Below are 15,797 nucleotides of genomic sequence, written 5' to 3' on the forward strand. Positions count from 1 at the left end.
GCAGGAAATGAAGACTGTGGTCACAGGAGCAGCCTACCAAGGCTAGGCTGGAGGCACAAATTACCTGCGATGCGGCTCCCATAGGCCACGCCCACGGCACAGAAGCTGTTGTTGGGCACAGCTGCGATCTCTCCTGCACATCGCGTGCCATGGTGGTTGCCATTCTCCACGTCCGGGTGGGGCATGGGGTCAGGGTCATTAGAGTTGAGGTCATAGCTACCCTCAGGGCTCTGAAATATTTCGGAGGTGACATGTGGTCATTCACTGGTTAGAGGGGGGTCAGGTCCTGGGATTCAGGGAAAGAAAGGAAATGGGAGTTTGGGACTCGAAGCTAGGGCAATAAGCTCATTTCTTTGTTTTTGTTTTTGAGATAGAGTCTCACTCTGTTACCCAGACTGGAGTGCAGTGGCACAATCTCAGCTCACTGCAACCTCTGCCTCCCGGGTTCAAGCAATTCTTCCACCTCAGCCTCTCGAGTAGCTGGGACTACAGGTGAGCACCAACACGCTTGGCTAATTTTTGTATTTTTAGTAGAGATGGGGTTTCACCATCTTGGCCAGGCTGGTCTCAAACTCCTGACCTTGTGATCCGCCCACCTTGGCTTCCCAAAGTGCTGGGATTACAGGCGTGAGCCACCATGCCCGGACCCAATAAGCCCATTTCTATCTGCAAACCACACTGGCTAAAAGATATGAGCAAAGGACACTGGGGCAAAACTGAGAAGTGCCACAGCTCCCAGCAAACTTCTCTTGCCCATTATGCGAAGGTGCCTACAGCTCCATGGCTTGGGAAACCTGGAATAAAAGGCAGGTAGGGCTCCCTAGAGGCCACGCTTCAGAGAGAGGAAGGTACTCGGATTTCCAACAAGAGGGAAGTTGCCTGCAGGGGCCACTCCTCACTCCTCAGAAAAGGACTAGAACTGGAAGCAGGATTGCTCTCCCTTAGAGTTAGAGCCACCTGCTGTGCCTTGACTACCAGTCTGGAATGCTGGCTCGGGAAAAGGAGAGGATGAACCCCATCTCACCTCCCAGGCTCCTTTATTTGGCCCAAAGACCTCTAGAAAAAGGGCCAAGACTGAGGCAACACCAAGAAGGAGGTAAGACGTGGTGGGTGAGGGGCCACTCACATAGTTGGGTGCAATATCCTGGATGGTGTGTTCCACTCCATCATCCACTACCACCACTGTCACCCCTCGCCCAGTCACATTGCGCTCCCACACACCCGTCACGTTGATGTCCCTGCCCGGGCTCCGTCGGTTATTCTGTAAGACAGACAGGGTGGGAATCCAGTGACACACAGCCCAGCCCAGAGGGAGACGAAGTTATAGCTAGCAACCCCTTTTCACCCTTGGCCTCCACCAAAGAGCCAGACAGAGATTGCAGGCCAATAGGTCAGGTGGGAACAGAGCCAAGAAGGGGCAGGTGAGAGCTCTGCCACAGCCTTGGATTCCAGGAAAGTTTGCCATCAGTCATGGGGGATTCGGGGTGAAATGGAGGCTAGGGTGAAGGGTTGGATGACACGCTTCTTTTTTTTTGTTTTTTGAGATGGAGTCTCACTCTCTCGCCTAGGCTGGAGTGCCGAGGCGTGATCTCAGCTCATTGCAAGCTCCAACTCCCGGATTCACACCATTTGCCCACCTCAGCCTCCCGAGTAGCTGGGACTACAGGCGCCCGACACCACACCCGGCTAATTTTTTTGTATTTTTAGTAGAGACGGTGTTTCACCGTGTTAGCCAGGATGGTCTTGATCTCCTGACCTCGTGATCCACCCGCTTCGGCCTCCCAAAGTGCTGGGATTACAGGCGTGAGCCACCGCGCCCGGCCGGATGATATACTTCTTATGACAATGGTAGTATCGTATCACTTATGTCATAGCGTTTACTATGTGTCAGGCACTGTTCCAAGTGCTACACATGTATGCATTCACTTACCCTAACCATAACTCTATGAGGTGGGCACTACTACAGTCTCACTTTACAGATGGGGAAGCTGAGGCACAGAGGTTAAGCAGCTTGCCCAAATGCACATGCTAGTAAGTGGCGCAGCTGGACCTTGAGCCCAGGCAGCCTGGGGGCACCATCTGTGCCCTGAGTACTGCAAAACACCGGCTTCTAGAAGACAGTAGGAGGGAGGGAGAGCTGAGGGAGACACCACAGAACCGGGAAATGGTCCCTCAGGCGAAGGATGGAGGCGACTGAAGAGCGATATAGTCAAAAGCCCACTAAAGAACTGGACTGGAACCTACCCACCTGAAACCGCACACTGTAGGACTGGACTCACCAGGTGCCACTGCTGTGGGTACTTGGGGTCATTGAAGTGGACGCTGCGTTTGGCCCGCCTTAGCAGCCTCTGCTCTGAGTGCCAGCGCACAGCTTCATGCCCAGCCAACACAGCCTCCACCTGCTGCCGGATGGCCTCCACCTCCAGGGCCGGCCTGTGCCCAGCAGGCTGGACAAAGAGATAGTGCCCTTGAAGCTCTCCGATGCGTCCAGCATTCACCAGCCCTGCTGCCTGGGCCAAGGCATCCGCCTGCTGCTCCAGAGTCTCTTCCTCCCCGTCACCTTTCAGGCTTTCCAGGTGCACAGCCCAGCTCGGCCCCCCTGGGCCCTGGCCATCAGGCCCACCTGTCCCTGCCAGGCCCATGACCCAGGGAATCAGTAAGAAGAGCCCAGCTAATTCCAGCCAGAGGCAGATGGGCAGGCCCAGGGGGGCATCCAAGTGTGGCACTTTCTGCCTCCCCTTCGGCATCAGAGCAGCGGACTGCAGACAGAGAAAAAGGATGTGGAAGAGATTAAAGAGTTGGTAACTGCAGGAATCTGAGAGGGAGATGCTGAGCCATCCACGCGTTCCCCCTGGAAGTCCCCAAGCCATGCCTTTTAAATTATGAAACATCTGATCCTCTCTTTCTGTTCACATTTATCCCTGACCAGCAGGGATAAGCCCCCAGGTGGAGTGTGGACCAGCACTAACGCCAGCGGATGGCCTCCCACAGCAAGACAGCCAATCCTCACGACACCAGCTAATCCAGCAGGAGGTCCGGTTGCCCACAGGCACTGCACCCGTCCCCTGTTGCCACCCACGGGGCTCAAAGCACACATCGCTCCCACAAACTACTGGCTGCATTCGTGACTGTTCTTTAGGACAGACAACCTCCTCACCCCTACATTTAGAGGGGACATAAATCTTTCCCTAGCTGCCTCCTCAGTCCAGTTGTCCTCAAGGCTAATTCCCCATAACAGGGCCCCGTGCCCACCTGGACTCTACATGAGGTTGAGCTCCTGGTCTGGCTAACCACGCCACACTCATGTTGTGCAAATGGAGAAAAGGCATCACTTTCACTGTGAGTAGTGTTGACTCAGCAAAGGCTACAGACCTGTGGGGCCCAAGAACAGAAGAAACAGCGTCCCACCAATCCCAGTGCGACCAGCAAAGGTTAGATCAACTCCAGGACCAGGGACCAGAGAAACTTAGTTGTCATTTTCAAAGATCTAAAACTGGTCATAGACTGGCGCAGAACTGGTACGGTGAGGCCAAATCAGTATAACACCCAGAAACCCCACTTCCTGTGCTATCATGCCACCCTCTTTTCATTTTTTTCCCTAGAGGCCTAGCAAAAAACTGTTACCAAAATGCCTCCCGAAAGAGTAGGTAATAACGTCCTAGAAGTCCAGGTGGTAGTGAACTTCCTGATTTGTCTACCTCAGAAGGATATCAGGGAAAGTGAAAGGAGGGAGGAGGCCGGGGCGAAACAGGGGGAAGCCAGAGAGTGCAAACAAAACAGAACAGGCACCAAGGACAAGCAGGCAACCAGGAGAGAAGGAATGACGAGGGAACCTCACTAAGCAGCTACCCCTGTGCTGAGCTCAGGAGGCTGGCTTCAAGGAGAGGACTCAGGCTCCAGACTGGACCTCCAATTGCCTGGGTTTGACAGAACCAGGGAATTGGTCTTAGGAGCCCTCAAAGGAAAAAAGAGCCAAGTAAGAACTGGGGGACAGACAAATGGGGTGACAAGACGTGTGTGTACCTACGGTGGCTAGGCTTCTTCAAAAGCCTTTGTTCTCCACTGAGTCCACCCTGGGGCAGGGCTTAGTACTCAGACACACACCCAAGCAGCTCTACGTCAAAGCATTCCAGAAAAATGGGAATTTTACTGAAAGACTTCCTGGAAAGGGAAAGGAGAACTTATGCCACCTCTCCTTTCCCTCTAAAAATCTTCATACTATATTTCTTCCTCTCTTTTTCTCTTAGGTTTCCAGGTGTATTCCCTCTCAATCCCTCCCTGCCCCGGGAGCCTCAATTCTCCCAAGATATTTAGGTGTCTGCAAACTCTACTAAGTAAACAAACAAACAAACAAACAAAACCCTTGTTAGCCAGACAGTGGCCCCTCTAGGCAGGCTCCTTCAGACTCAGAGGATCCCACCACAGATGTCCGGAAGAAAGAGAAGCATGAGCTCCTTCTGTCTCCCAGTGGCAGAGCAGCATTTTTATCCCCCAGGCTTCCGGGAAAGGAACCTTAAATGCCCTCTGAAAGCAGGTCTCAACCTCTCCCAAGGGCTAGGCCTCTCTTTACAGCTCTTAGTTGACAAGGAAGAAGAGAATGGGCAGCCCAGAGTCCAAGATCCTGCTCCCAAGTGACTGTCCTCGCTGTTCTACACCCGGCTCCTAGAAGCCAGCTTGGGTACAGGATCAGTTTCCCGATTCCCCCTCCATCGGCCTCGATCGCTTCGTGCAATGTGCCCCCTCTCCTCATTAGCACCCACATTATCCTGGAATCCTGGACCCTGGGGCCCCATCTTCCTGGGGTCCCCCACGTCAGGACCTCAGGCACCCTCTGTGCAGCTCCCTCATCCTCAGACGCCGGTTCCCCCCACTTCTGGGCCCCCCTGACTTCCCAGGTCCAGCCCCACACCTAGTTCCCAACTCACCGGCCCGGCCGCAGCTGCCGCCGCCTCCCTGCGGAAACTCGCGGCTTCCCGGGAGCCGGAGGAGCAGTGACAGCAGCATCACTTCCGCCCGCGGCGCAGCCAATCAGCGCGGCGCCTGCGGCCCAGCGACCCCACGGGCCCCAGCAACCGGCGCCCGGGGTCCGGCTCCAGCGGGCGGCCTCCGCAGGCAGGGGCCGTGCGGGCGCTGGGGGCCGAACCCGCGGGCTCCGCCTCCCCGAGTCCTCGGGGCATCTTCCACATAGTCCCTCTTCAGAAGGTTCTCCTTCATGGCGTCCTCTGTAAAGGGCATTTCTGTTCCGACCTTTAAAATCCCCTAGTTGCTTTTCTCCCTCTGACCGCCATGGCCCCGACTGTCCCTGTAATCTTTCCAGAGGGGATCCTGCCCCGCCAGGTCGCCTTCCTTCTCGCAGTCGGCTCTCCCTTCTTCCCTGCGCCCCGGGAGTCCACCTGTATCTCAGGGGTCTCCTGCAGCATCCCCGTGCCCCGGCGGCGCCAGCTCTCGCCGCCAGAGGGCGCTGTCGGGGGCGGCGCGGCGCTACCGCGGCCTCTCCTCTCGCGGCCGGAGGCTCGCCCCCTCCGCTCGTGCCGCCGGAAGTGGGAGGTGCCGCGCGCGGGCCGGCGCTCGACCCCTCCCCCCGTGGCTCGGCCGCCCCCTCCCCCCGCTCCGCCCGCTCAGGTGCGTCCCGTCCCTCCCCCACTTTCTTCCCGGGGGCGCGGCGCGGGAGGTGTGTGAGGGGCGAGCGTGGGTGGGGGTTGCGGGGCGAGGGCCGGGGAGGGGGGCCGGGTGGGGGGCGTGGAGGGTGCTGTGAGAACCGAGGCGGGGGTCCCGGCCTAGAAGTGGGACGGGGGGGCTGGCAGTGGGGTGGGGGGGCCAAGGGAAAGGGGTGGAGGGGGGCTGGTCCGAGGCAGCGGCCAGCCTAGCAGCCCCCTGTGGAGGGTGGCCAAGGCCACCCAGCGCCGTTTCCCCCCATTGTCCTCTTCCCGTCTGTCCCCTGTTCTCGCCCGAGGACCCGTGGCTCCGGCGCCTCCGCTTCGCTGGTGGTCGCCCCGGGTTGCGGAGTTCTTTTTGGTACACTCGACCCTCCAGCCAGCTGTTCCGACCCGCGCCACGGGCTCTCTAGCCGCGGAGTTGCATGCATGACCCTTATCCTGGGGTTTCGTTCACCGGGCGCAGAGGACCCCCCAGCCCTGGGCTCCTTGGGGACGGGATGTTTGCACCTGAGGGAGCAGCAGTGGCGATTTGGGGCCCATTTTCTCCCAGGAGCTTTGTATAATGAGGGAAACAGAGGCACAGGGTCTGTGGGCTGTGACTGAGGTGTTGACACAGCCCCATCTGCCTGTCTACCCCGCGCGCTCTTCAGTGTTCCGGGGGCAATACCTGTGATGCTGTTAAAATAAAAGCAAGAATGCAAACTAACCCTACGTTCACCCCCACCTCCCAAGTATTTTGATTTTCTTTTCTCCTCATAAGGTCATAAGTTTGCTCTGCAGCATAGAAGATGACCTTTTGATTTTTAAAAAAGGCATCCGTCCCAGTTCCCTTACTTATGTTACCATGTTTTTCACCTTGTCATTTTCAAGCTAGAGAACCCAGGATTCTTTTTTGCACCACTAGTCACTCTGAAGAGTCTGTACTTTTCTCTGATAGTGGGTATCAGGCCTTTCCCATCTGTGGGGAGCACACTGACAGTAAAAGATGCACCCTGGATTGCCCAGTATTGCATTACTTGTTCGCTTACAGGCAAGTGCCTCCAAAAACTTCACTTAAATTAGTGGAGAATGCTTTGAATGTAACAGCCATAAAGTGATTTAAAAACATGAGATCTGATTGATACTAGTCCGAAAAGTACATCTTTTATTATAAATGATAGTAGACAAGGTAGGCTTGGGACCACTTGGAAGATCCTGGCAGACTAAGTTCTATTGTTTGAAATGACTACATTTCTGCCAAAAGTGAAAATTAAGATCTTTGCACAGACTCCGAGATATTTATGTAAATACAGTGACTCTTGAGGATTGTTGCCCGCTAGGACTTTGTATACAATGTCTCTTTTAATACTCTTAAGTATTTTCTCCCGGAGCCCAGGTTTTTGTATTTCTTTACTGCAACAGCTCTGTTGTGTGGACATTCTGAGGGGGGAGAGATACATTTGTTTTAAACTTTGGAAACTTGTAGCCTGTAATTTGTTTCTGAATGTACAGAGCATAATGGCAGCGTCTGAGGTTGCTGGTGTTGTGGCCAATGCCCCCAGTCCTCCGGAATCTTCTAGTTTATGTGCTTCCAAATCAGACGAAGGTCTCCCAGATGGTCTAAGGTAATGTGTGGACTCCTGACTGGGAAGATTCATTTGGGTAAAGGGTTTCTGAGATGGTATTGTGTAGCTGGTCTTTCTTTTTGGCTCTGATGGCACTGCACTAGGTTTTTAAAGGTAGAGGACTGTCTGATCTATCTTTGTATTTCTGGTATCCAACACAGCATCTGATACTCAGCAGGCATGCTAAATGTTTGGAGAATAAATAGAATACATGGGTTCAAACTCATTAAAAAATGCAAATATTTTCCAGCCCTTTCCTATGTGGACTGTATGTTCGTTTAACCATATGTTTATATGTTATATATGAGAAATGTTACATTGGTATGTGTACATGGATTCTAAATACATATACCCACAGACACGCAATTACCCAAACTTGCATCTCATAGTAGCTAATGTAATACATTGTTATGTACAATGTTGAACTAAATTAACTATATAGTTATCCCACAGTATATGTTGGAGATTGGTTCCAGGACCCCTACTGAGGATACCAAAATCTATAGATGCTCAAGTCCCTTACATAAAATGGTGTAGTATTTATCTGGGACAGGCATATGCCCACCCCACTTAAAGCAATTAAAAAGATAATAAATAAATAAATAAAATGGTGTAGTATTTGTGTATAACCTATGCATGTCCTCCCATATACTTTAATCTCTAGGTTATTTACACCAACTAATACAATGTAAATGTTATGTAAATAGTTGTGTTTTTAAGGAATAATGACAAGGAAAAAAATTTGTGCATGTTCAGTACAGATGCAACCATCCAATTTTTTTCTGAAATTTTTTTTAATGGTTTAAATCTATTTCACTTTTGTTTTTTTGAGACAGAGTCTCACTCTGTTGGCCCAGGCTGGAGTGCAAGTGGTGCAGTCTTGGCTCACTGTAAGCTCCGCCTCCCAGGTTCACGCCATTCTCCTGCCTCAGCCTCCCAAGTACCTGGGACTACAAGTGCCCGCCACCACACCCGGCTAATTTTTTGTTTTTTTAGTAGAGAGGGGATTTCACCGTGTTAGCCCGGATGGTCTCCATCTCCTGATCTCGTGATCCGCCTGCTTTGGCCTCCCAAAGTGCTGGGATTACAGGCGTGAGCCACCGCGCCGGCTTTTTTTTTTTTTTTTGAGATGGAGTCTTGCTGTGTCGCCCAGGCTGGAGTGCAATGGCGTGATCTCAGCTCACTGCACCCTCTGCCTCCTGGGTTCAAGTGATTCCCTTGCCTCAGCCTCCCAAGTAGCTGGGATTACAGGTGCCCGGCACCACGCCTGGCTAATTTTTGTATTTGAGATGGGGTTTCGCCACGTTGGCCAGGCTGGGTATTTTACTTTTAAGTGGTTTATTTTTATATTTTAATAAATGGACACAATAATTAATTGTACATATTCATGGGGGTACGTAGTGATGTTGTGGTACATGTAATGTATAGTGATCAGATCAGCGTAATTAGCATATCCATCATCACAAACATTTATCCTTTTGAATATTTTCAGTCCATGGTTGGTTGAATCCATGAATGTGGACCACAGTCTATATAAAGAGGCTGACTGTGTATTCTTCCTCAACTCTTTTTTTTTTGGAGACAGACTCTTGCTCTGTGCCCCAGGCCAGAGTGCAGTGGTATGATCTTGGCTCACTGCAACTTCTGCCTCCTGGGTTCAAGTGATTCTCCTGTCTCAGCCTCCCAAGTAGCTGGAATTATAGGCGCCTGCTTGGTAGCCCAGCTAATTTTTGTATTTTTAGCGAGATGGGGTTTCACCATGTTGACCAGGCTGGTTTTGAACTCCTGACCTCAAGTGATCTGCCCGCCTTGGCCTCCCAAAGTGCTGGCATTACAGGGGTGAGCCACTGCACCTAGCTCCCTCAACTTTTGTTTTGTTTTGTTTTTGAGACAGTGTCTTGCTCTGTCGCCAGGCTGGAGTGCCCTGGCGCAATTTCCGCTCACTGCAACCTCTGCCTCCCGAGTTCAAGCGATTCTCCTGCCTAAGCCTCCCTAGTAGCTGGGATTACAGGTGCCCACCACCATGCCCGGCTAATTTTTTGTATTGTAGTAGAGACAGGGTTTCACCATGTTGTCCAGGATAGTCTCAGTCTCCTGACCTTGTGATCGGCCTGCCTCAGCCTCTCGAAGTGTTGGGATTACAGGCGTGAGCCACTGCGCCTGGCCCTCCCTCAGCTATTTTCTAGAGTACCTGAGTCCTCTAATACAATAGCTAACACTTGACTACAGTTCTATATGTGTTAACACATTTAATCTTTAAAACAGTCTCGGGAGGTAGTGATAATATTATTATTCCCATTTACAGGTGAGGAAACTGAGACACAGAGAGGTTAGTAATTTGCCCAAGGTTTCCAAGCTATGTTGGAGTCAGAGTTTTGATAAAGTCAACTACATACACTAGTAATAATGGCAGCTAAGGTTTATTGAATGTTTACTATATGCCAGGCACTATACTGAATACTTCATGTGGATTATCTCATGGAATCCTCACAACAGTCCTATTAGGAGGATAGTATTATTTCTGTTTTACAAATAAAGTAACTTGCCAAGAGTCAAACAGCTTGTAAATGGTGGGCGGAGTCAGGATTCAAACTCAGGTACTATATATGCCTGAATTTTTAATTAAGCACCTCCTCACAGTTAACTCCCAGCAGGAAGGAATCAGCTTCAAGTGTTTACATTGAGACAGGGTCTCCCTCTATCACGTAGGCTGGAGTACAGTGGTGCGATCATGGCCTACTGCAGCCTCCACCTCCTGGGCTTAAGCAGTCCTCTCACTTCAGCCTCCCAAGTTGCTGGAGCTACAGGTGCATGCCACTACATTCAGCTACTTTTAACATTTTTTTGTAGAGACAAGGTCTTGCCATGTTTCCCAGGCTAGTCTTGAACTCCTGACCTCAAATAATGCTCCTGCCTTGACCTCCCAAAGTGTTGGGATTACAGGCATGAGCCATTGTTCCTCACCGAGGTATTCTTTCAGTTGTTTTATTTTGAACTAGTATGACTGAGGAAACAAAGATGCATCAACTTGAATCCTCTGTGCTGGTTGGGTATGGTTAAGAGTGTCAGTTATAGAATTAGTTTAAAAAAAGAGGGTGGGGTCAAATAAATTAAACATAAGTGTTAATTCCTGGGTGAAAGATGTACAGTTGTGAATGTTGGATGTCATTGTAAATATGTTTTAAGACCCCTTTAAAAAACAATCCCTCACTTCAGCCTGGGTGACAAAGTGAAACCCTGTCTCAAAAAATCAATCAATCAATAAATAATTAAAGCAGCACCTTGAATGGCTGTGACAAGTGACAGAATATCCTAATATTAAGCATATGTATACTTACTGTGTGGGATAAAATTTTATTGACAGCTTCAATTTTGGATTCAAAATTGTCTGTACTTTAGACAACTTAAAGTGTAGATGCTATACTCTGGAACTGTTGAAGAACCTAAAAAGTGGTTCTGGTCAAAGATCTCTATAATGAGTTTGAATGAAAATTATTCTTGTGGAAGGTGAGAGAGGAATCAAAACAATATTTCTAAGTTAATAGTTTATTATAATATGTATAACTAAATTAGTACATGTAACTAAAATATTCTAACTAGCATTAGGCTAATTCATCGGTATCCCCAAAATTTATTCCAGTTGGCCCTCAAAAATTATTTGGATCTTCAGAATCATTTATGTTTGGCCATTTACTGTAGACTGTCTTTAGAACCCAGGTTTTTGGCTGGCTGTGGTGGCTCACGCCTATAATTCCAACACTTTGAGAGGCTGATGCAGGCAGATGGATCCCTTGAGCACAGGAGTTTGAGACCAGCCTGGGCAACATGGCAAAACCATGCAAAAAATACAAAAAATTAGCTGGGCATGGTGGCATGTTACTGTAGTCCTAGTTACTCAGGAGGCTGAGGTGGAGGATCACTTGAGCCAAGGATGTTGAGACTGCAGTGAGCCTTGATTGCACCACTGCATTCTAGCTTGGGTGACAAGAGTTTAGACCCTCTCTAAAAACAAAAACAAAAAACAAAAAACTAGGTCTTAACCACCAAGCTATACTACCTGCATATGGGATAGAAATCATTGGATTGAAACTAAGTTCTTTCATTGTGATAGTCAGGAGGGTTTACATAGTCTAGTTTTGTTCTTCTAGTAGTTAAAAGTATTATAACTTTTCTTTTCATCTTACGTGTTTGATAGCACCAAAGACTCTGCACAGAAACAGAAGAACTCACCCCTGTTGAGTGTAAGTAGCCAAACGATAACCAAGGAGAATAACAGAAATGTCCATTTGGAGCACTCAGAGCAGAATCCTGGTTCATCAGCAGGTGACACCTCAGCAGCGCACCCGGCGGTTTTAGGAGAAAACTTGATAGCCACAGCCCTTTGTCTTTCTGGCAGTGGATCTCAGTCTGATTTGAAGGACGTGGCCAGCACAGCAGGAGAGGAGGGGGACACAAGCCTCCGGGAGAACCTCCATCCAGCCACTCGGTCTCTTAAGGCAGGGTGCCATACAAAGCAGCTTGCCTCCGGGAATTGCTCTGAAGAGAAATCCCCACAAGCCTCCATCCTAAAGGAAGGTAACAGGGACACAGGCTTGGATTTCCGACCTGTAGTGTCTCCAGCAAATGGGGTTGAAGGAGTCCGAGTGGATCAGGATGATGATCAAGATAGCTCTTCCCTGAAGCTTTCTCAGAACATTGCTGTACAGGTCAAGTGTCAAGTTTCTACTACTAAAATGTAACTGGGGGGTGGTGGGGTTCAGGGTAGGAGCTATTTCTTCATATTTGGTGGAGAACTTGCTGGCTTGTTTTGTTTTTTGTTTTTTTGCTAGCAGCCATCGTACTACTTTGATACAGTGCCATGCAATGACTTCATTCTGATGTTCAGTAAATAAGAAAGCCGGTAGCTAGTGTCTCATCTTATGGCAAGTAGGAACTTTATGACCTACGTAGTCTCTTTCACTGAGTAACTGATGAGTTCAGGACATTAGCATTTGTATTTATCCCCTTTGTCCTTGCAGGAAGAGTCCTTGTTAATTCTCTGAGTCACATCTTAAGAAGTACAGTGTATCCTGCCTTCTAGTGACGGGTGTGCTTTGTTGTAGGAGAAAGTATGGGCACAACAGACTGTAGAGGGCAGACATCTCATCTCAGACTTGAGGCTTTCTCTCAGTCAGTCGTTGGGTCTTGTTTGGGTTATTTTGTGGGACTGATGATTAATGCAGGGTGGATGTTGGTGTCCATTTGCCAGAACTACATTGCTTAGCTTGCTTGGAAGCTGGTAAGGGGAAAGAGCAAAAAGTTAGTTACCTGTGGCAGAATTCTAGGTGTTAGTGATTCTGCCTCTTTTAAAGTGTCTCTGAACAATTCTAAATATAACTTTTTTCCTTTATAGACTGACTTTAAGACGGCTGATTCAGAGGTAAACACAGATCAAGATATTGAAAAGAATTTGGTAAGTATTTAAACTGTCATTGTTGTTATATGAAGTCATTATCAAACAGAAGATCTAGAGGCATATCATCTCAGTTGGAAAAGGTGCAGGAGTCCCCTTCATAAAATCCCTGACAGATGGTCAGCTAACTTTTCCTTGATCACTTCCAGAGATGGGAAGCTTACTACCTCACAACGCAACCAGTTACGTTTAAAAAAAAAATAGCTCTTATTGGCCAGGCACAGTGGCTCATGCCCATAATCCTAGCATTTTGGGAAGCTGAAGTGGGTGAATCGCTTGAACTCTGGAGTTTGAGACCAGCCTGGGCAACGTGGTGAAACCCCGTGTCTACAAAAAATACAAAAATCAGCCAGGTGTGGTGGTAGATGCCTATGGTCCTAGCTACCCAGGAGGCTGAGGTGGGAGGATCACCTGTTCACCTGAGCCCAGGAGGTCGAGGCTGTGTGAGCCATGATTGTGTGATTGTACTGCAGCCTGGGTGACAGAGTGAGACCCTGTCTCAAAAAAAATTAAAAAAAAAAAAAAAAAAAAAAAAAAGGCCAGGCACAGTGGCTCACACCTGTAATCCCAGCACGTTGGGAGGCCAAGGCAGGCGGATCACTTTAGGTCAAGAGTTCAAGACCAGCCTGGCCAACGTGGTGAAACCCCATCTCTACTAAAAATACAAAAGTTAGCTGGGCGTGGTGGTGCATGCCTGTAATCCCAGCTACTCAGGAGGCTGAGGCAGGAGAATGGCTTGAACCTGGGAGGCAGAGGTTGTAGTGAGCCAAGATTGCACCACTGCACCCCAGCCTGCACAACAGAGAAGCTCCGTCTCAAAAAAACAAAATAAAAGCTCTTATTGTTAGATTTTATTCTGAGATGAAGATAAAACCCTTATAACTTCTTACTTCAGGCCGGGTGCAGTGGCTCACGCCTGTAATTCTAGCACTTTTGGAGGCCGAGGCGGGTGGATCACCTGAGGTCAGGAGTTTGAGACCAGCCTGACTAACATGGTGAAACCCTGTCTTTACTAAAAATACAAAAATTTAGGCCAGGCACGGTGGCTCACATCTGTAATCCTAGCGCTTTGGGAGGCTGAGGCAGGCAGATTGTCTGAGCTCAGGAGTTTGAGACCAGCCTGGGCAACATGGTGAAACCCCATCTCTATTAAAAATACAAAAAATTAACCAGGCGTGGTGGCGTGTGCCTGTAATCCCAGCTGCTTGGGAGGCTGAGGCATGAGATTAGCTTGAACCTGGGAGGCAGAGATTGCAGTGAGCTGAGATCGTGCCACTGCGCTCCAGCCTGGGTGTCAGAGTGAGACTGTCTCAAAAAAAAAACCAAACAACAACAAAAAAACGAAAAGTAGCCAGGGGTGGTGGTACTGCCTGTAATCCCAGCTACTTGGGAGGTTGAGGCAGAAGAATTGCTTGAACCCGGGAGGCTGAGGTGGCAGCGAGCTTCTTGTTTCAGGCCCGGTGTGGTGGCTCATGCCTGTAATCCCAGCACTTTGGGAGGCTGAGGTGGGTGGATCATGAGGTCAAGAGATTGAGACCGTCCTGGCCAATGTGGTGAAACCCTATCTCTACTAAAAATACAAAAATCAGCCGGGCGTGGTGGCACATGCCTGTAGTCCTAGCTACTTGGGAAGGTGAGACAGGAGAATTGCCTAAACCCGGGAGGTGGAGGTTGCAGTGAGCTGAGATTGCACCACTGCACTGCAGCCTGGTGACAGAGTGAGAATCCGTCTCAGAAAAAAAAAAGTTCTTACTATAGTTTTCTCTTGAGCCTTATGGAATAAATCCAGTTCCTTTCCTGCTTGTTAGCCCTGTGTATATTTGAAGTTTTTTTATGCCTGTTCCCCTTATTCTCTTTCTCCCCAAGTTCAAACCTTTCCAGGTGAAACATCCTCAGATGTTTTTAGTATTCTTTTTGATACTATTTTGATACTATTTTCCATTTCTTTATCATCATTCTGGTTACTTTCACCTAGACATGGTCCATTTTATCAATATTTGTTTTAAAAAGTGATCTCGAGAACCATATATGATAGTACAGATACAGTATAATTACTTTATAATATAGTAGAATCTCTTAGTATCTCTCACTCTAGACTTTCTTAAGCTTACATTGACTTATTTTGGCAATTTTTTCTTACTGTTAAGCTTTTAGTCAAATTCCATCCAGTCTTTTTTTTCATAGATTATTTACTTGTATCCTTCTAATTTTATCCCCAGATAGTTGATTTTTGAAGAGAACGTCACACTTACCTTTGTTAAAATGCTCCCTTTGATCCATCCCTGGCCTTTTGTGGCTAAAATGTCCACCTTTAAGTATATGGATATCTAAATGTACACTTTTTAAAAGGAAAGTAATACTGGGAAAGGCACCCCAGGAAGAGGTCTTTAGGGTAAGATATGTTAATTTATAAAGAGTAGTATAAAAAGGGAAAATGCTTGTAGCAACCAGATAAGATAGTGGATATTTGGTGCAAGTTGAAGAAATTGAAGGGTATATGGAAAAAGTTACTGGTGTACATTAACCAGATGAAGCCAATAAAAGTTTTAAAACAGAGAGTAGCAACTTGGGATGTAATTGTAACAGTCAACTAGATGAAGCAGGAATGAATGAAAACCCAGCAAGTACTGGACCAAAGGAGGACTAGATTTGTGTTTTGTTTGGCTCTATCTTTTGGGTGGTAGTGAGGTCTACATGCTTTTAAAAAGGCAATGAGGCTGGGTGCAGTGGCTTACGCCTGTAATCTCAGCACTTCGGGAGGCCGAGGTGGGGGGTATCACCTGAAGTCAGGAGTTCAAGACCAGCCTGGCCAACATGGCAAAACCTCATCTCTACTAAAAATAAAAAAATTAGCTGGACGTAGTGGCGGCCGCCTGTAATCCCAGCTACTCTGGAGGCTGAGGCAGAGAGAATTGCTTGAACTTGGGAAGCGGAGGTTGCAGTGAGCCGAGATTGCACCACGGCACTCCAGGCTGGGCGACAGAGCAAGACTGTGTCTTAGACAAACAAAACAAAACAAAAACCCAAAAAATAAAAAAGGCATTGAAACTAAGCAGGTGTTAAGCTTGGTGGCAGTATATGAAA

The 15,797-nt window shown here is 48.6% G+C and overlaps 2 protein-coding genes across 7 annotated transcripts in view; one reads left to right on the plus strand and one right to left on the minus strand.

The window, feature by feature from the left end:
• Positions 1-4,999, minus strand: part of PCSK7 (proprotein convertase subtilisin/kexin type 7) — a 28,263-nt gene extending 23,264 nt beyond the window's left edge. For 2 of the 5 annotated variants that reach the window (XR_013404314.1, XM_077964369.1), the window contains exons 1-4: positions 4,926-4,999; positions 2,280-2,759; positions 1,127-1,261; positions 65-230 (exon numbers count right to left, since the gene is read on the minus strand). Coding sequence is in view for 4 of the 5 variants with exons in the window: in XM_077964369.1 (XP_077820495.1) it covers positions 65-230; positions 1,127-1,261; positions 2,280-2,747 (769 nt within the window). In the remaining variant the exon portion in view is untranslated. Of the gene's footprint in view, positions 1-64; positions 231-1,126; positions 1,262-2,279; positions 2,760-3,252; positions 3,373-4,023; positions 4,162-4,925 lie in introns of all 5 variants that reach the window. The other 3 variants (XM_028834020.2, XM_077964368.1, XM_015115781.3) reach the window with 3 other exon arrangements.
• A 31-nt stretch (positions 5,000-5,030) lies between these two features.
• RNF214 (ring finger protein 214) overlaps positions 5,031-15,797 on the plus strand; it is a 54,239-nt gene continuing 43,472 nt past the window's right edge. The window contains exons 1-4 of one of the 2 annotated variants that reach the window (XM_015115777.3): positions 5,031-5,622; positions 7,149-7,261; positions 11,457-11,967; positions 12,654-12,713. In XM_015115777.3, coding sequence (XP_014971263.3) covers positions 5,287-5,622; positions 7,149-7,261; positions 11,457-11,967; positions 12,654-12,713 — 1,020 coding nt within the window. In that variant the 5' untranslated portion in view covers positions 5,031-5,286. Of the gene's footprint in view, positions 5,672-7,148; positions 7,262-11,456; positions 11,968-12,653; positions 12,714-15,797 lie in introns of both variants that reach the window. The other variant, XM_015115778.3, reaches the window with a different exon arrangement.

This window comes from Macaca mulatta, chromosome 14, assembly GCF_049350105.2.
Source record: "Macaca mulatta isolate MMU2019108-1 chromosome 14, T2T-MMU8v2.0, whole genome shotgun sequence".
Taxonomy (NCBI): domain Eukaryota; kingdom Metazoa; phylum Chordata; class Mammalia; order Primates; family Cercopithecidae; genus Macaca; species Macaca mulatta.